Below are 20,167 nucleotides of genomic sequence, written 5' to 3'. Positions count from 1 at the left end.
TTTACCGAAGCTTCTTAAAAACTATGCCCTAAATGGCGGTTTTTCTGTTTGAGTTTACGTAGAGAAGATATGTGGATTTAAAGAATAGGCAAATCTAATAAATTCATTTTATTTATAAATTGCCAATGTCAGATAAATACTTGATTGTTGACTTCTTATGCTATGCTACGAGCAGAAATGATTGTTCTTGTTAAATTTCTATCTTGCTAAATATTTATTCTTTAACAAAGGATAACAGAAAAAAAAATAAGACCTCGATATAACTAATCCCCATTAAAAAAGTTGAGGCTTCTATCTTTCACGACAGCTCTAGATTTAGTTGATAGTCACTTTAAAGAAATATTACTTGAGATGGTTTATAAGTAATATTTACCAAAATTTATGTAATTATAGGGGGCTGCCATTTCTTATTATAATTCAGCTGCAGCTAGATTGAAAAAATAATGTTGCCTATCAATTTTACTTTTTATATTACTCGCCAGGGGATATATTCTTAAAATTATATTAAGATTTTTCATAGTTTTAATTTCCGGACAAAGAAAAGAATTAAGGGGGGGGGAAGTTTGTACAGTTATAGGAAATGAAATTCAGTACCAAATTTTGCCCTGGCCGTTTGGGCTTGTTTTTATAGTTATCAACCTAATTCTTTTTGTAAGCGCTCTTATATGATTGGATCTACCTGTAAAACTTTAAAACTTGAATTTTGGGACTTTCCCTTAAAGGGGCTAGTGGAGCAAAAGACCCCCTAACACTAAAATTTTAAGTTCTGAGCCTATTTTCAGAGATATTGTGACGATTTTTTTAATGAAAACACTTTTTAACAAAACCGAACTAAGTAGCCAATACAAATTTCATTTTGGGACTTTCCTTCTAGGGGCTAGTGGAGCAAAAGGCTCCCTAAACACTAAAATTTTAAGTTCTGAGCCTATTTTCAGAGATATTGAGATGATTTTTTTTATGAAAACTTTTTTCACAAAACCAAACTAAGTAGCCATTACAAATTTCATTTTGGGACTTTCCCTTAAAGGGGCTAGTGGAGCAAAAGACCCCCAAAACACTAAAATTTTAAATTCTGAGCCTATTTTCAGAAATATTGAGACGATTTTTTTTAATGAAAACACTTTTTAACAAAACCGAACTAAGTAGCCAATACAAATTTCATTTTGGGACTTTCCTTCTAGGGGCTAGTGGAGCAAAAGGCCCCCCAAACACTAAAATTTTAAGTTCTGAGCCTATTTTTAGAGATATTGAGATGATTTTTTAAAATGAAAATATTTTTTGAACAAAACCGAACTAAGTAGCCATTACAAATTTCATTTTGGGACTTTCCTTCTAGGGGCTAGTTGAGCAAAAGACCCCCCAAACACTAAAATTTTAAGTTCTGAGCCTATTTTTTGAGATATGAGATGATTTTTTTAATGAAAACATTTTTAACAAAACCGAATTAAGGAACCATTACAGATTTTATTTTGGGACTTTCCTTCTAGGGACTAGTGGAGCAAAAGGCCCCCAAAACACTGAAATTTTAAGTTCTGAGCGTATTTTGAGAGATATTGAGACGATTTTTTTTAATAAGAATATTTTTAAAGAAACCAAACTAAGTAGCCATTACAAATTTCATTTTGGGACTTTCCTTCTAAGGACTAGTGGAGCAAAAGGCCCCCAAACACTAAAATTTTAAGTTCTGAGCCTATTTTTAGAGATATTGAGATGATTTTTTTAAATGATAATATTTTTAACAAAACCGAACTAAGTAGCCATTGCAAATTTTATTTTGGGACTTTCCTTCTAGGGACTAGTGGAGCAAAAGACCCCCAAACACTAAAATTTTAAGTTCTGAGCTTATTTTTAAAGATATTATGGCTGATTTTTTTAATGAAATTTTTTTTCAAATAACTGAAATAAATAATCAGAAGATAAAATTTTAGTGTTTGGAGGGTCTTTTGCTCCACTAGCCCCTGGAAGGAAAGTTCCAAAATGAAATTTGTATTGGCTACTTAGTTCGGTTTTGTTAAAAATATTTTCATTAAAAAAATCATCTCAATATCTCTGAAAGTAGGCTCAGAACTTAAAATTTCAGTGTTTGGGGGGCCTTTTGCTCCACTAGCCCATAGAAGGAAAGTCCAAAAATGAAATTTGTATTGGCTACTTAGTTCGGTTTTGTTAAAAATGTTTTCATTAAAAAAATCGTCTCAATATCTCTAAAATTAGGCTCAGAACTTAAAATTTCAGTGTTTGGGGGGCCTTTTGCTCCACTAGCCCATAGAAGGAAAGTCCAAAAATGAAATTTGTATTGGCTACTTAGTTCGGTTTTGTTAAAAATGTTTTCATTAAAAAAATCGTCTCAATATCTCTGAAAATAGGCTCAGAACTTAAAATTTTAGTGTTTGGTTTTTTTTTGCTCAACTAGCCCCTAGAAGGAAAGTCCCAAAATGAAATTTGATATGGCTACTTATTTCGGTTTGGTTAAAAATATTTTCATATTAAAATATCATCTCAATATCTCTGAAAATAGGCTCAGAACTTAAAATTTTAGTGTTTGGGGGTCTTTTGCTCAACTAGCCCCTAGAAGGAAAGTCCCAAAATGAAATTTGTAATGGCTACTTAGTTCGGTTTTGTTAAAAATATTTTCATTTTAAAAAATCATCTCAATATCTCTAAAAATAGGCTCAGAACTTAAAATTTCAGTGTTTGGGGGGCCTTTTGCTCCACTAGCCCATAGAAGGAAAGTCCCAAAATGAAATTTGTATTGGCTACTTAGTTCGGTTTTGTTAAAAAGTGTTTTCATTAAAAAAATCGTCTCAATATCTCTGAAAATAGGCTCAGAACTTAAAATTTTAGTGTTTTGGGGGTCTTTTGCTCCACTAGCCCCTTTAAGGGAAAGTCCCAAAATGAAATTTGTAATGGCTACTTAGTTCGGTTTTGTTAAAAAAAGTTTGCATTAAAAAAATCGTCTCAATATCTCTGAAAATAGGCTCAGAACTTAAAATTTTAGTGTTTGGGGGGCCTTTTGCTCCACTAGCCCCTAGAAGGAAAGTCCCAAAATGAAATTTGTATTGGCTATTTAGTTCGGTTTTGTTAAAAAGTGTTTTCATTAAAAAAATCGTTTCAATATCTCAGAAAATAGACTTAGAACTTAAACTTTTAGTGTTTGGGGGTCTTTTGCTCCACTAGCCCCTTTAAGGGAAAGTCCCAAAATTCAATTTTTAAGTTTTACAGGTAGATCCAATCATATAAGAGCGCTTACAAAAAGAATTAGGTTGATAACTATAAAAACAAGCCCAAACGGCCAGGGCAAAATTTGGTACTGAATTTCATTTCCTATAACTGTACAAACTTCCCCCCCCCTTAATCATATGATTTATGTTTCCATGGATAATTTCTATGATATTTATTTGGGGGTGTCCCATAGTGTAGTGGTTAGCGCACTACGCTGTGGTTGGGAGAAACCGAGTTCAAGTCCCAACATAGACTTTGCACTTGGTTGACAAATGCTGTCGCAATTTGTCAGATTATGATCACACAACCTTCCCTAAGATGCCCCGGGTTGTAAGGGGGGAGATTTGTAGGAAGTTAGGATTCTACAAATCAAGCAGCTCTAACCATGCTTTCCCCCATCCATGCTCCTCGTATGAGAGTGCCATTAATTAGAGTGGCTTAATATGGAACACCTGCCAAAACTCTAGGCCAGGGTGATGTAATAATTGAGTAGCTTCCACGAGAATTGCGGGTCAGCTTGTAATGTAACATAGAATACAATCAGCTGTGCGCGAAGCTTACCAATCTAAGATTGGCGAAAGGATTCTCACTTCCAGTCTCCGTGTGCATCTGAGTCCTAACTTCAGAGAATCATGGCTACAACAACAACAACATGATATTTATCGCATCGTATATACTGCTTTTTGCGGATATTCAAATGAATAATTAAAGATAAAAAGATTAAAGATATTTAGTTAGACCCGAAGAAATCTGGTATCACTTTTTTGGTTTATTATTTTGTTATTCGTGGAAAATTGTAATATTATTTGCTTTTTTGCCTTTGTTTTTGTATAGATGAAAGGTACACAAAATATCTTTATTTTATTTAAAAACCTTCCTTCATTTAACCTAATAATCCTTGTTATGGATACTTTTTCCAGAATACAGCCCCATGTCCAAGAAAGTGTTGCATTTAAGATTACACCAATAAATTTAGAGCTGCACAAAAAAATTGTAAAACTTCGATTCCGTATATTATTATACTGTTTCTTTATGTGTACTAACGGCTGTGCCCCTTGCGTCAAGGGGCTCTGTGTACGAAGGGGTAGGTCAGGAAAAAAATAGCTTAAAACCATCTTATTTAAAATCATCTTGAGACCAATGTGAAGCTTCCCTAAAATTTTGAAATAATCGGTTCAGCAGTTTTGAAATCTTAAGCTAAAAACATTAAAAAACCTTACTTCTTTAGGTATATAATAGGAATTTCAAAGCAATGAGTTATTTAAGCAAACAAAATTTAGCATAAATGGATATTTAAATCCCAAGGTATTAAATGATCGAGCGTTAGCTCATCATTTAATAAAAAAATTAAATGGTTCTCACGTTAAAAAAAGTTCCCACGGGTCCTAAAAATGAAATTAAATGAAAATCATATGTACCATTTAAATCAAAATAAATGGTTCCCACATTCTAAAAATTTTCCCACACTTGGTATTCTTGAAAAAACCTAATTAATTGAATATTTAAACAAACTGAATATCGCGTTTTTTGCAATGGAATGAAATTTGCATATTAATTCATAAACACAAACTGCCCCAATAAATTGAGTAATCACTTCTAATTATTTTTGCATGAATTTAATTTGGCAAATTTAAAACTTTATATATTTAGCGGAAGTAATCATACAACCCAAAAAAATATTTATCTCTCCCTTAAACTGCAGATAGTATATCATTCATCTTTTTTTAGATACATTCATTATTTGACCATATAAAAAGAAGACTTTTTCTGTAGTTCTTTAATCCAGATTTTTTTGGGTATTGGGTGTCTTCTCACTCCTAGAAAATAGCCTAGCACCATAAAGGGCCAATGGAAGCTTTCGAGAAATCAATGAAATTATTTTGTATTTTGGAAGATTTTCTTTATTTTATTTTGAAGATTTCTCTAAAATATAATTTTACTTTTAGGTGAACAAAGGGCCTGTGGATTTTGTAAGCCATGAAGCAAGATACTCTCTATCAGAAGAAAAGCTTATTCGACAACAGGTTGGTGAAATTTACATATATTTATTTACACAATTATAACATGATTCAAAGCACAAATCGCCCAAACTTTTCGAAAACGATTTTTTCATATAAATTTGAAAATTGAAATTGGTTATTATTCGTTCTTTCGGACGAATATCAGTTATGCTTTTGTATTACTATTATTTCATCACAAATAGCCTTTTGTTGCGGCGCTACTCATGGTTAAAAATGCTCTTGTTCAACCTTAAAAATATTTACTAAATATGCCATAATGATTTTGTACAAAAATACATCCATAGTGGCTATTACTATTATTATCTATCCCTAACTGTAACCGCTTTATCTAATCTGGTTTTTTTCTTTCAACCTATTGGTGAAGGTTGAGTTCCGCAGCATGACCGTCTTCGTCTCCATGTCGCCGCAGACCATCTACATGTCCGGGCTGGACCCACACGGAGAGAATATGGACATACCTGTCAGGGTCCTGGACTGTGACACCATCACCCAGGTAAAGTTTTCATACCTGTCAGGGTCCTGGAATGTGATACCATCACACAGGTAGAGTTTTCTTACCTGTCAGGGTCCTGGACTGTGGTACCATCACCCAGGTAAACTTTACATACCTGTCATGGTCCTGGACTGTGGTACCATCACCCAGGTAAGTTTTCATACCTGTCAACCTGGACTGTGATACCATCACCCAGGTAAAGTTTTCATTCCCATGTCCCCTCCCTCCCTTTGTACCTCAATTCTGGACCTCATTGCGATATGATAGTAAATACTTCTGGTATATCAGATGCGTTATATTATGTTGATGTGATCGGAAGACAAAATATAAGAAAACAATAATATATTATTATAAACCTTACGCCCCTATATAACTTTAAACCTGTCCTGAAATAATACAAAGTTTCCCTACAAATTATAGACGCACGTATACACACAATCAACCTGTTACTTTGATATATAGAATGTATTTATTCATACCAGGGATCTAAATGGATAAGACAATGAGCGATAAATCAATATACATCCCTAATGATCAGAAACAAAATAAACCTTGTGTGGATTAGATTATTAGGACACTACCTAATAGTTATTGAGCCAACGAATTAGACATCGTGGTTATAAAACTTTTTGTTCCAGTGCATTTTACAGTCCAATGTCCCCATCCCTCCCTCCCTGATTTATGCAGTAAAATATTTGGTATTCCTCATACATACAATAACAACACTATCATACAAGCTAGAGTCCCTAAACACCAAGTGTCACCACAAATCAGTTAAAAAAAATAGGTTTGTTGGTTAGTTGAATGTGTGCATTCGGTACTTGCTTTGAAAAAATACCATTAATGGCCAGAGAAGCATATAGCATGCTCTGCATTTTGTTAAAACCAAGAAAATGGTTAAGCCTTCAAGTTATGTTAGGTCAAGTAAGGTACATAGAAGTCCTATAGGGCTATTACCCCGCAAATATAAGCATCTTACAGAGGAAAGAAGCAATTTAAATTAAGTAGGGGCTCAAATTTTTAAAAATATTTTTGCCCTTTTTATTTTTTGTGTTATTGAATGAAAATTTAAATTTCACTAGAGGCTTTATGAATTGCATTCTATGCCTGCTGAATATACATATACTAGAGTTGGCTCGATATAATTATCTCCCTATTGGCTAGTTTTCTATATGCATATCTATTTCTCAATAAATCTATTTTCCTCACCCGGCATTACTATCTAAAAGAAAGTAAATATTTAATAATCTAAATGATTTTAAAAAGATTTTTAAAATTATATTTTTTTCTTTACATTACCATCAACAAAGGGTTAATGATGATGATTACAATTTTAGTTTAATATTTGAACACACAAAGTGTCGCCACAATCGAATTCTTTTAAAACAGAGTTTTCTTAAAGAGGACTATCCACGAACGAGAGCACATGATTCTAAGTACCTTCCAGCATTGATCCTAAGTATTTTCTTTCAGAATATAATAGGTCACCATATATTATTAATATATTGACGAGAAAATTTATGTTTCACCATGTTTTTTTAGGTATTTTAATTGATTTTGAAAACTTTTATGAAGCTAATTCTTTTAATAAAATGGATATTTGATGATACATATGCGAATACTCGTGTTATATAGATTGTAAATTAATTCATATTAGCATTAATTTAAACATACATATGAGATATAGTAAATGTGCTTTTGACTTTTTTTAATTTTTATCAGTTGACAACATGGACAATTAAAGACACCCCGAACTCAACAAAACGTTTGATAGAATTTTAACGAAAAATGGTGGACATTTCTTTACTTTTCTTCAACTTGAAGTGGTGAAACATAAATTTTCTCGTCAATATATTAATTATTGATAGTGACCTATTATATTCTGAAAAAAAATACTCAGGATCAATGCTGGAAGGTACTTAGAATCACGTGCTCTTGTTCGTGGATAGTCCTCTTTATTATATTATAAATTTAAATTTTCTTTTTTATGATTAGAAATTAAATACATTGATATAAGGTAAATAGCAACATGAAATTAAAAAAAGGAATTTATTTTTAATAAAGTAAAATAATGGGTCTTATCGTTCTGGGCAGTGAGAGTTTATTATGGATTATTGGAGCACTATGAGTTTCAAACAAATATTCTTTGGAAAACTTGAGCTCGTTTATAGACATTTATTTCCTATATAGATCTGACATGGATCTTGAAGCAATTAAGCAGGCCGTTTTGTACATGTTAAAAATTGGAAGATTTCATTAAATAAAAGTTATCGCAAATATACTTAGTAAATAATACATATACTATGTGAATGCTTTTCTAAATTCAATATATTTTATTTTCAAATATTCATTCACAATATTCAATATGGTTTTCATTGGGACGGGCATTATGTGAAATTGGGAGGATAGTTTTCTAACGGTTGTTTGATTAATGTATATTGGATAATTGAGCCTTAGAATCTTGGGGCTTAGCTAGAGGGTAAGAAAAAAAAATTTTAGGAAACTTCTCTGAAAAGCATATTTTCATATGTTTTTAATGTGTCATAAATGTTAATATAGCCTAAAACAAGCTATTAATATAATTTTATGAAGCTTCCCTAAAAAGGACAACCACATTTGGGCAGCCCACATCAGATATCTTTAATTTTGTATAAAAAAAATTACCATGATATAACGAGACACATACTACTCTTTAGTATATAACATAATAAAAAAATAATGAAAGGTTTCGTGTTTTTTACCTTATATTCTTATAGAAATGAATATAGAAGCATAATATGATTTTTGGTATGGCAAGTTTTTGTGGTGTATGTATTATTATATAAAAGTTAAACTTTTCTTAATTAAGTATTTCCGTAAGACTTTGCTTAATGGGTTAAAAATCTTCCCATCGATTTAAGCTATAATTATAAAAGCGTAGCATCTTATGATTATTGCTAGAACGTCATTATGTCCATTTTAAACAGGTTGATTTAACCCAATTTTTTTAAATATTATTGTTTGAAATATGATTCATCCCACGATTAGGCACGAATTGTTTTGTTAAGATTCACTAATTACCAATACAATTTTCCTTATATAATGTAATTTTTTTTTCAAGCTTAGCTTATATAAATGTTTTCATCCTTGTTATTATATTATATCAATATTGTATTGTACAGCTTTTTCCTAATATTATTGAATTCTTTATTACTTATTTATAATTCTACAGGAGTTCTATACAAAGTATAAAAACATGATGACAATTACCTTTTTTCGTTATTTTGCACCATTTTTTTCCTCATCCCTTTTTATGAGATCTTTAAAATAGTTTGAAGGTATTTTTAAGGAAGCTTTATGTCAGTCTTGAGCAATTGTAGTGGAGGTTAACCCAACTAATCAAAATTTTAATTTGAGCACCTCGAGGCTAGAGGCAAAACCTCTAGTTTATTATAATATTCAAACCCAATAAAACGATAAATATATCAAAATATTTACTAGCAGTATAATCTACCTATATCCTTTATCCATATGTAACCACATCTTTCTTGGGATCTCAAGAAATGATGGTTAAATTGATGTTCACCCCCTATTATAAAAACAAAATTACCCTTTCTGTAGATTAAAATTATCTATAATTATCGATGGAAAAGAACATTTGAACAGCCAACTAAAGGTTTTAAAAACTACTAAATGTTTTTTAGCCAATGAAATAATATATAAAACTTTGGGTACCAGTATAATTAATTGTCTAATTTCCTTTACTCCCTGGGTACCCCCACACATAGTGGAAAATATAATTTTGTTATTGTTGGAATTGTTTATAATATTGATTTTCTAAAACTCTTGTTTGTTCAACAACATGGGGAGAACTTTCCTATGTAGTTGTAATAATATAGATTAAACCTATTTTAGCTACTGTATAGATAGCTGATGTCGGTCTATAAGTAAGCGACATAAAATTGTTTTTTTTTAATCTCACACCTAAAATATTCTGATTCCTGTAAAACATTTATACTTTATCTTTTCTCTATGTAATATGCTTCATAGCTAATAATTTGTATTATTAGCTGGTCATTGCTGCGCTACTTATAGTTTTGACTTTGTTTTTCAACTTAAGGGGGAAATAAAATGATATTGCAAAAATATTTGATAAAGAACATTAAGAATGACAATGCGCTTAGGTTGCAAAGCTTTATTACTTCGTCAATAAAAGTCCAAGGACATAGTGTAGAGATGTTGTTCATTAGTCGTGTCTTTTGAAAGAAATTTCAGCAACCTATATTTAAAAGCAGCCAAGTTAATCCCATTCTCCACTAGAAACTTTATTATCCCTTAACCTTTTTTGTACATAATGATGGACAAAGTAAGTTATAGAGTAGATTCGCTTGTAATAATGGGAAAAATACATGTGCAAAAACTTTGGCAAATCATCATAAGATTATTGATTTTCAAGCTTATACATTTTTAGAAGTTGGTGTTTTTTTATACACAATAAATATTTGAAAATAAAATTGTTGCTTTCTCTTTTTTTCTAGCGGCTAAGTTCCTAGGGGCGATTGAGGTGTTTTTATTTTAGTTTTGAAAATAAAAAAAATCAAGGGTGATTTTTCTTGGGAGGGTTGTGCGTCCCCCAAAATAGTTCTAAACCTTCCTAGGACCTATGAGCTATAAGTATATTGCAAAGGACAAAAAATTTCGGTACAGACAGACATCCTGTTACTTAGATATAAGGATTATAGTTTAAATATATTTCGTAATTATAGTTAGAAATTCAAAATATAACAACAACAAAAAATATTTTAAATTGTTATCTATCACAAAAAAAGTAAAATGTAAAATAAGATCTCTAAAACAAGTAGATCCATTTTTTAAAAATTCAGGATATCTAGGTTCAGGTTATTCGGGTTTTAGACTATTTTAAGGTTGAGTAGGTCAACGAACCCTATATGATGACATGACATTTTAAATGTTAGGTTATGATTTTTTATTGCTAATACCAATACAACTTTTTATTTTGTAGGTGAAAGACAAATCTTTGGATACAATCTATCGTGCCATCAGCCATTCTCAGAGACCAAAACACTCAGATCTTGATCTAGGTAAAGCAATCTTTAGTTTAGACCCATTGGGATGCGGAATAGGGGTTTGAAAACTCCCTATTTATTGAAATTTGGAGACTTGTCTACCCCTTTATTTCATCCCCTCAAGGTTCATACCCCAATGGCAAAACCCTGTGCATGCCACATGTTTAGATAATGGTACATATTTTTTTTTATCTCCAGAGCAAAAAAAATAAAGTCAGAAAATATAATCATAATACATCTGTATAAAAAGACTGTACAAACCAATATTATTTTCAGAATGGAGAACAGGACAGTCCGGCAGGTTAATTTTATACGATGAGGACAGCACAACCAAGACGGAGGGAGACTGGAAGCGTATCAACACACTTAGCCATTACAGGTAAGGAAGGATGGATGGGTAAATCAGCCATTTTTGTACCTTATAGTTGAAGGTTCTAAACCCATCAAACTAAATTTCAATGTACATAAGAGGTCTTGTCCTATAAAATGTCATAGTATTTATCATATTTTCATAGATTTATTTAACTAATGGTTTAATGGTGGATTTTCAGAGTTTAAATATGTTCGATTAAACTTAATTTAATGATTTTTCTCTCTCTTTTTTCAACCTTATTCTCTCTCTGTCATTCTTTTTTAACATTATTTGACCTTCTACGCATATGTGGACTCGTAGCTGCTTGTTGATTAAATATTTACTTTCAATATTTCAGGGTACCGGATGGTGCTTTATTGACTCTGATTCCAAAACAATCATCTATGTATAATATCAGGTAGCATTTGTTTTTATTATCTCTCAATCCTAGCAATTAAGAATATAAACAAAAAAATGGCAGTTTCCGCTCAAAGAGCCTTGTTTAGCACAGAACCCTGCCCACTACTCTCCCTATTATAAAATAAGGGGGGGGGGGGAGAGTAGATTTTGTGTTTGTTTGTAATATTACTTTAGGTCAGGTTAGATTAGGTTTTATTGGGTTCTAATTAGCCCTGCAGGGCTAGGGCTAATTAGTTCTAGGCACTGCAGGATTATCCATAGGAGAAAAACTACTTTTCCCCTTTTTTAAATAAAAAAAAAAAAAAAATAAGGGATGAAAGGGTTCAATTTACGATAGGTAATTATGGGGAAAACACCTTTTAAAAATGTTTTATTTTTTCTAGTACAATGTCTGACAAATCTGACCGCCACCTGTATCACAAGTACGAGACCCTGAACATGTCAAAGATGAGCGGGGGAGGTCACTCCCCGCCCCTTTCCAGAGCTACCTCACCCCTCAACCATGACTTCGAGTCAGGTAAGAAAAAAAGATTAGCTGGATTTTCAAGCAAGCCGTTTTCGAGATCTTAATGACACAGTTATGGGATATTTCTTTTTACAATTGGTTGCTTTATTTTACTATTTGACTAACCATTTTTATAACCCAAAGGACCCTAAAGTAGCCTGTTTTTGTTAAACTGTTTTTAACCTATTTTTAAAACGTATATAAAAATTATACTATGACACCAGTAGAATGAGACTGCAGAGCCTAAATTTGAATTAAGTCCCCAATAAACTTTTTTGGGGCGATTTAAATATTAATTTTTACTGTTGCCGTGATCATTTTGATCCGAGCAAAAGGTCTTTTTTTATTTGGGTAAAATTCGTAGGTTTTAGAGTGTTTTGCTTCATAAATATTGTATTCTGGTATAGAGTAAAATTAGGCCTTATGATTTTACTATAAAAATTCACTAAAAAGTTAATTCTTCATAATATATCAACGAATTAACATTAACATGTTTGTGTTCTCTCACTTATTTTAAAAACATAAAAAATGGCTGTAAAGGGTTAAATGACAACAAATGTTTATGCAATACAACAAATTTATTTTTGTCACCTATACAAATGTGTTATAAAATAAGATTATTCAAACTTATCTTTTAAAATAATTTTAAAAAGTATGTATCTTTTATGTGTACGGTTTTCATTCTTTTCATTTTAATTAAATAAAAAATATTTAACTACATTGGAAATAAGTCACTTTGTGAAAACATTCTTTTTTTGAATTGTAAAGAATTATATAAAACAAGGCTTCTTATTGGTTAGATTTCAGAATTATTTGTTTTATTATAAATGTTAGATTTTTCAATGAAATTAATTGTTTTGGAAAAAAAAATTATTTCCAATGAACAGAGTAATGTTTTTTTATTGTATCAATATAAAGTGAATTATATAAAAATGTTCTGTAAGCCACAATATTACCCGAAGTAAAAAAAAGCTTTTGCTTCGGTCAAAATGATCACAGCAACATATAAAATTAATTCTTAAATCCCCCCAAAAAAGTTTATTGGGGACTTAATTCAAATTTGGGCTCTGCAGTCTGATTCTACTAGTGTCATAGTATATTTTTTATAAATGATAAAAAAATAGGTTAAAAACAGTTTAACCTTATGAAAGTGTAAATATTAACCGTTTTTTTAAGAGGGTTACATTTCTTTTGCTTTTATTTAGATAAAAATATTCAGTAGTACCTTGAGGTAGTAGGACCGGATGTCTATCTATATGTATCAAATAAGGAAGGGTATTTTTTGATAATCGGGTATCTGTATTCTGTATTTCTTATTTGTTTGTTTATAAAGAACTAGCGGTTTCGCCTCTAGCCTCTAGGGGCTTTGCCCCAAGAGGTAATTAAAAAAAAATTGGAGCTGCTCCAGTATCAATTTCAAAATTTTTGGGGAAAAAAATTGGAATTGCCCTGGATTGGAACAGTATCAAATTAAAAAAAAGGGGGTGATTTTTTTTCTTTTTGAAGGGGTTGGGGGTGTCCCACCCCCCAAGAAACTAGCTTAAAACCACCAAAGGACCAATAGGTATATATACCCTGAAGAGTAGAATCCAATCAGTTCAGTGGTTACTGAGATCTTTAGGGACAGATGGGCGGACGGACAGACATCAAGCTACTTTGTATTATAGATATGTAGCTAAGATAATCCTGTGTTCATTCAAATTTTTTTTGTACAGGTATTAAGATGTGGCATTTGGTGCGTCATGACACAGACAACAACAAGGACGAGAGGTCCAACAAGCTGGTCTCCGAGATCTACCTGACCAGGCTGCTGGCCACCAAGGGCACCGTGCAGAAGTTTGTCGATGATTTGTTCGAGACTATTTTCTCTACGGCCCACAGGGGTAGTGCGCTACCCTTAGCTATCAAGGTATGTGGCTTTTTAATATGTTTTTTTTTCTGTCAGACGAAAAGGTTATAGATTTTGTTGGAGGGCCAATACTTTTCGCCTTGGAATATTTACGCACAACTGGAAACTTCGTTTCCATTCATTTGCTTTCGTTTACGCTCAGTATTTCATATTAGCAGAAAAAAAGATATACTCATTGATTAAGTGAGGCTCAGTTTGTATAGTTTCGAACATGAATTTTTATAATTCGAAGGTATAATGTATAACCCAGACAACTACCTAGTAGCAGTGTTGGGGACCTTTTTCGTCTGCCAGCAAATTGTTTTCTCTTTTGTATCGTCTTGGCTGTGTTAATATTTCCGATACTATTGGCTGATATTTAAGAACCCAATTGAAAGTTCGCACAGGGACCAAGGGTGGGGACATACAGTTATATAACCCCTTTCCCCTCTATTGTTTTACTTTAATTGTGATACATTTCTGAAAAAAATTTGCACACTCACTAATATATAAGCTCAAGGAAAATAAAAATTTCATGTTTCCTCTGTATTTAGCTTTATTTTAACCTAACCTAATTGTTTTTCAGTATTTGTTTGATTTCCTGGACGACCAGGCCCTGCAGCATGGAATCCAGGACAGTGACGTGGTTCACACATGGAAATCAAACTCTTTACCTCTCAGGTTAACATTCAGTCATTTAATACTTTGGAGCCTTTCTTATTAGGGAGGGAGGGGACGTTAGGTTGTAAATTACACAGTTACTCAAAGTTTAAAAACCTAATTAAGTTATTTGATTCGTTGGCTCACAAACTTTAAGCACTTTAATTGGTTGGTTTTAATCTAGCAGTGTTTAAACTTTTCAACCAATAATTGTGTTTATCGTCATTTGGGATGTATATAATTTTATCGTCCATTGTCCTATCCCCTAAGATCCCTTCCTTTAGAGCCAAAGATAGGTCAAGCCAGTCACTCTAATTTTTCTTTTATAAATAAAAAGTATAAGAAAACAGCTATTTGTAAGGGATTTTCAAGGAGTCTTTACTCTACGGGGGATTGGCCTATCTTTTGCCTGAATAGATGTAAAAATTACCTCAAAATTTTCCTGTAATAATGATCCAGTGGTTATTGTTAACAAGATTTTACTGGCCAAACATGCAAATTTACTATGTAATATTAAAATTAGGTTAGGATGCAAATAATAGATTATTTAAGAACTAAAAATATTCAATAAAATAAGATTTAACAAAATATTTTAAATCTAGAAAGAATTTGAATATTAAACTTGAAGCTATTAAAATTTTCTTATTTTAATAAAAATATTTTTCTTTCAAATATTAAAACTCAAATTTTAGATAGAATTTATTTAAAGTTATTACCTAACACAATATTTTATTTAGATTTTGGGTAAATCTGATAAAGAATCCAAATTTTGTTTTTGATCTGGGCAAATCCAACATTGTCGACTCCTGTCTCTCTGTCGTAGCTCAAACTTTTATGGATGCTTGCAGTACTTCAGAACATCAACTAGGTACCTAGGATAGATAGAGGATAGCCAGAGGAGTACTTTAGAACATTAACTAGGTAGCTAGATGGATAGAGGATAGCCAGAGGTGTACTTTAGAACATCAACTAGGTTAGATAGATAGATAGAAGATAGCTAGAGATAGCAAACAGAAAAACAAAGAATATATAGAATTTATATCAACCATGAGATAGACGAGCAGTAAAAAAATAAATAAATATACTAAACATTACAAATAACAATTATATGATAAAATTCTCTACTTTTAATGCAGCTCAGTTTTTAACTAATTTGCTTATTTTTGTTGCGCTACTTATGGACAATTCTGATTGTAGGTAAAGACAGTCCTAGCAGCAAGCTGTTGTACGCCAAGGATATTCCTATTTACAAAGACTGGGTAACCAGATATTATCAGGTAACATATTTCAATTCAGACAATATTTTCAATTTTGACATTTTGTAAAAATGAATAATATATTTTTAGGGATAGTTCTACTCATGGCTTTTACTAATTAAGATACTAAGTTACTGATCTATTGTATTTTAAAATTAAAATTTTAGCCTCTAGTTTAAAAAAAATTAAAACAAACATCAGAATATAATGCTTAAATAATGGTCATCATATAACAGGAATACGCTCTTAGAGACAGTCCTATGGTTTTAATAACTACATAGTTAAAAACTATATTATTTTCAAAATATTTCCTGTATTGTAGTTGATCTTGTAAAATCAATTTTCTTCAATATAAATTTCGTGGAACTTCATCTTTCATTTTATTAACTTTATTGGTAAGCTCTTTGTGATCTAGTTTGTAAAATGGTATTTATCCTAGGATATCAAGCACATGCCTGCCATCAGTGACCAGGATATGAATGCAATGTTAGCAGAGGAGAGCCGGATACACGCCAATGAATTTAATCTCAACTCTGCTCTACACGAGCTTTACACGTAAGTTTCTATTTTTTGCCTTTTATATCTATTTCAAAATATCTGCGTCGAAGGCTTTAAACGAGCCTTATCCACTTTTGTTCGGGATAGTTATGTGTTCGAGTTTCGGCCCAAACCAATTTAATTAAAAATGAATAATACCTAGCCAGAGTAAGGAAATATGATTGGCCTAAAAAATCTCAACTTACTAATTACTATGTAAAAGTCGTGGAAACAAAAAGTTGGTTGAAAACTTTATATCTGGTATTATGAAAATACATTGTTATGAACAATCACTAAAGTGGTAATTTTTTAAGCTTTAAGCCTCAAAAATCCCTAACTTTGAAGAATATTTTATTTTTTTCAGTTATGCTGTGAAATACAACGAGCAATTGTTGTTAACCCTAGAGGAGGACGAATTCAGCTGCAAGCAGAGGCTGGCATACAAGCTGGAACAGGTCCACAATGCCATGCAAGGAGAGTTGTAAACAGCTGACACAGTCACGTGCTCTTGTACAAAACAGCTGTTTTAAATTTCAGATCAGCTGTTGTATCGTGAATTCTGTACACTACAGCTGATTTTATCATGTGATCATCAGCAATCAGCTGATTGAACTAAGTGATTTCAGATTGACCAATATAATGTTGTGTTATTTTTATTTAGATTTCTAAAAAAGTTGCTACTGCTATTTCAAAACTATTAACAATAGCAGCAGTAAAACTGATATCAAGATAAACCTTTTCAGAAGCGAGTCAGCTTTTAGTTTAAAGACATTTTTAGATGCTAAACTAAAAAAGAAGAATACACAAATGGATCAAAAATCAAAATAATTTTCCTAATAAAGCATATCATAAAGTTTCTTTGACATGGGATTAAATAGAATAATCCCAAGCGTCTTAATTTTATAAGTAATTTTTGCATCATAAGCAATAAAGTTGATAAATCCAAACTAGAAGTATTAAACAAATTTTCATAAAAAAAAATAGAAATCCAATATGGCGGACACATGCTTATATGCTCATTTTAGCGCCAAAATAATCTCTGCCATTTTTGCCGCGTAGATTTATGTGCGCCTAGCAAAGGCGACATTTAATATGATTGACTATAATTATTGTAATACTGTAATTAGTGCCAATGAAAATTCTCTCAGTTTTTTTGTTTAGTTTTTATATCGATTTTTTATTATGTCAAATATGCTTCAAATTTTATTTATATTTTAAATTATTACAGATAAAATAATTTATGAATTTAGGAAATACAATTGAAGCATTAATAAGGAATCTTTTTTTTTCTCTGTGATTTTAGTTAAACAAAATGATATTCAAATTGTTGAATATTTATTTGTAAAAACATGATTGTATTTTTAATTTTTGGATTTCATATAAGTGTAAACATTTTATTTTAGTCAATTATTTTCTACTTGTATTTTGGTTTAAATAAGTATATTCAGAAGAAAAAAACGTTTTTATTTAAAAAAAGTTTTGTAAAGTGTAGATAGACTCATGATGATGATGATAGTTGAATATTTGTTACTTTATTTAGACCAAAGAACTGCATTTTTTCACCAATTTTCCTAAAGTCCTGTCATTATTTATTATAGATAATAAAAATCATACCGGGGGAGTACATTTTTATTTGTTTCCTCGAGTGTATTGCCCCCAACCTTCCATCCCTCTTGAAAGTTAATTCAAGCTTATTTGATAACTTTCTCTAATACATTTAATATCAGCAATAAAATTCTCTACAACTCTACTAAAAATTGCTTAAAAATTCTATTAGGAAGCTTTATTTAAATCTAAAAAAAGATATTAAAAAAAACCTAAAATGACATTGGACTCAAAAAGCTTAACCAGCTTTTTATAACTATCGGCATTTCATTTTTTTAACTCTGATTTTTTTGTTATTATAAATTATAATCTAATAATTATTATTAATACCTAGCCTATTCAAAGCTAAAGAATATAATTAAAAGTATGAAATTGTAAATTTTTAATGAAATGCTTTTAATTATATGAATTAGTTTTTATGTTAGGGCAGCTTTTTTTCTTATATACAAAAAATAAATATTGTTAAAGAAAAAAAATATTCTATTTTTTTTGTAAGCTCAGCAACTCTGAAATTTCTTCAGTCTGTCTGTATATCAAAAAAATTTATGTACTTGATGTTGATTATAACTTAAACAAACTTAATTAAAAGTGTAACATTGAATCCTGGGACAATAAGGAATGTTTCTTCAAGCGTAGCATCTCTTTAACTACGTATTATATTCTTACTTCAGTATGTATAAGCACTGAAACTTGTTTGGATCTACTGCAGTTCACGGTAAAATATTGCTGGTAAGCTATATTTCCAAAAATCTTAGAATTTTAATGGCTGCTAGCTGGCAAACGGCTGAACGTACAGATCATGCCCGCACACTATTTTAAGCGGCATAAGAAGGCCTACAAATAATCTGGAATAGCCATAAATCAATAATGCACAATTATCTCACAGTGCAGAGAAATGCGCGAAAAAGGCCTATTTTACGCGTTTTTTCTTCAGTGAAGCTTTTCCTGTGCATAATTGGATCTTGGATATTCCAGATTATTTGTAGGCCTTCTTATGCCGCTTAAAATGGTGTGCGGGTATGATCTGTACGTTCAGCCGTTTGGCAGCTAGCAGCCTTTAAAATTCATAGATTTTTGGAAATATTGCTTACCAGCAATATTTTACCGTGTTCTGCAGTAGATCCACTTGTTTGTTATTTATTGTATTACAAAATTACATAGGTTTGATGGTATACTTATCCATTAAGATCCCTGATTTTATGCTATTATATCTAAGTACTAGAGTACATAATTAATGAGCAATTCCAATAATTACCTACAAAACCCTTATTTGGTGAGAGTTTTAAAGAAATTTTAGTAATATGGAGCGATAAAAGTAGTTTTTAAAAAATTTTATTAAATTAAAGCAGCTACTGAATTAAAGTTTCCAATGGAATTCCTAACTCACAGAATATACATGATCCCTGCAGGGGACTAACACCTTGCGGAATTTAGGCTTGACTTAATGGACCTCTACACTAAGCCAATCTTAACTATTTAATGCGTACTTTCTTTTTAGCATGCAACGTTTACCATTTTTTCTTACTATGTAAGTCCCATTTTAACAATTCTTTACCTTGTAATACTGTAATAATTTCAATACTCATACTGTTTGTTATTTACTAGGAAAATGTGCAAATTATTTCAGAAATTCCCATTCAATTTTGGTAAGGTAGGTACACAGGGATTTTAAAGGACAATGGAAAATAAAAAGTTCATCCTAAAAGACGAAAAATAAAAACCGCTTCTTTAGCTCAAAATTATTTGTTAAAAAGTTTGGACACTGCTTTTAGGAGCCAACAAATCAAGATTAAATAAATGTACTGAATAGTTATTTCTCGCATCGTATTATAAACGGCTTTCCGCGGATATAGAATGTACAATTATAAGATTAAAACCAGTTTTTTAGCCCCTAGGTGCCGTAGGCACGGGCTAAAAAAACTGGTTTTAATCTTATGATTGTACATTTTTATATTCGTAGAAAGCTGGATATATTACGATGCTAGACATAGTTTTTTCGCATGGATGAGAACCGGTTCCTATCCACCGGATTCGAATAAATACGAGAAAAAATTTTAAGACAACGAAGGGAATTATTAAACTTTGGGTAACACAGAGTAAGATCACAAATGTTGAGCTTTTAGAGCATGGACATCAAACTGACAA

The 20,167-nt window shown here is 31.3% G+C and overlaps 1 protein-coding gene across 5 annotated transcripts in view; it reads left to right on the top strand.

Moving 5' to 3' along the window:
- The window catches only part of PlexA (plexin A), a 246,742-nt gene extending 228,244 nt beyond the window's left edge, over positions 1-18,498 (top strand). For 2 of the 5 annotated variants that reach the window (XM_080169604.1, XM_080169601.1), the window contains exons 32-43: positions 5,166-5,243; positions 5,605-5,733; positions 10,736-10,814; positions 11,076-11,178; positions 11,510-11,569; positions 11,955-12,088; positions 13,792-13,985; positions 14,551-14,645; positions 15,362-15,492; positions 15,822-15,901; positions 16,320-16,435; positions 16,782-18,016. In XM_080169604.1, the coding sequence (XP_080025730.1) occupies positions 5,166-5,243; positions 5,605-5,733; positions 10,736-10,814; positions 11,076-11,178; positions 11,510-11,569; positions 11,955-12,088; positions 13,792-13,985; positions 14,551-14,645; positions 15,362-15,492; positions 15,822-15,901; positions 16,320-16,435; positions 16,782-16,902 (1,320 nt within the window). In that variant the 3' untranslated portion in view covers positions 16,903-18,016. Of the gene's footprint in view, positions 1-5,165; positions 5,246-5,600; positions 5,734-10,735; positions 10,815-11,075; positions 11,179-11,509; positions 11,570-11,954; positions 12,089-13,791; positions 13,986-14,550; positions 14,646-15,361; positions 15,493-15,821; positions 15,902-16,319; positions 16,436-16,781; positions 18,017-18,259 lie in introns of those variants that run through there. The other 3 variants (XM_080169603.1, XM_080169600.1, XR_013881838.1) reach the window with 2 other exon arrangements.
- The last annotated feature ends 1,669 nt before the right edge of the window (positions 18,499-20,167 follow it).

Source organism: Acartia tonsa, chromosome 8, assembly GCF_053477335.1.
Source record: "Acartia tonsa isolate MP-2025a chromosome 8, ASM5347733v1, whole genome shotgun sequence".
Lineage (NCBI taxonomy): Eukaryota > Metazoa > Arthropoda > Copepoda > Calanoida > Acartiidae > Acartia > Acartia tonsa.
The sequence above is the reverse complement of the archived record's forward strand: the minus strand, read 5'-3'. Positions and strand labels throughout refer to the sequence as shown.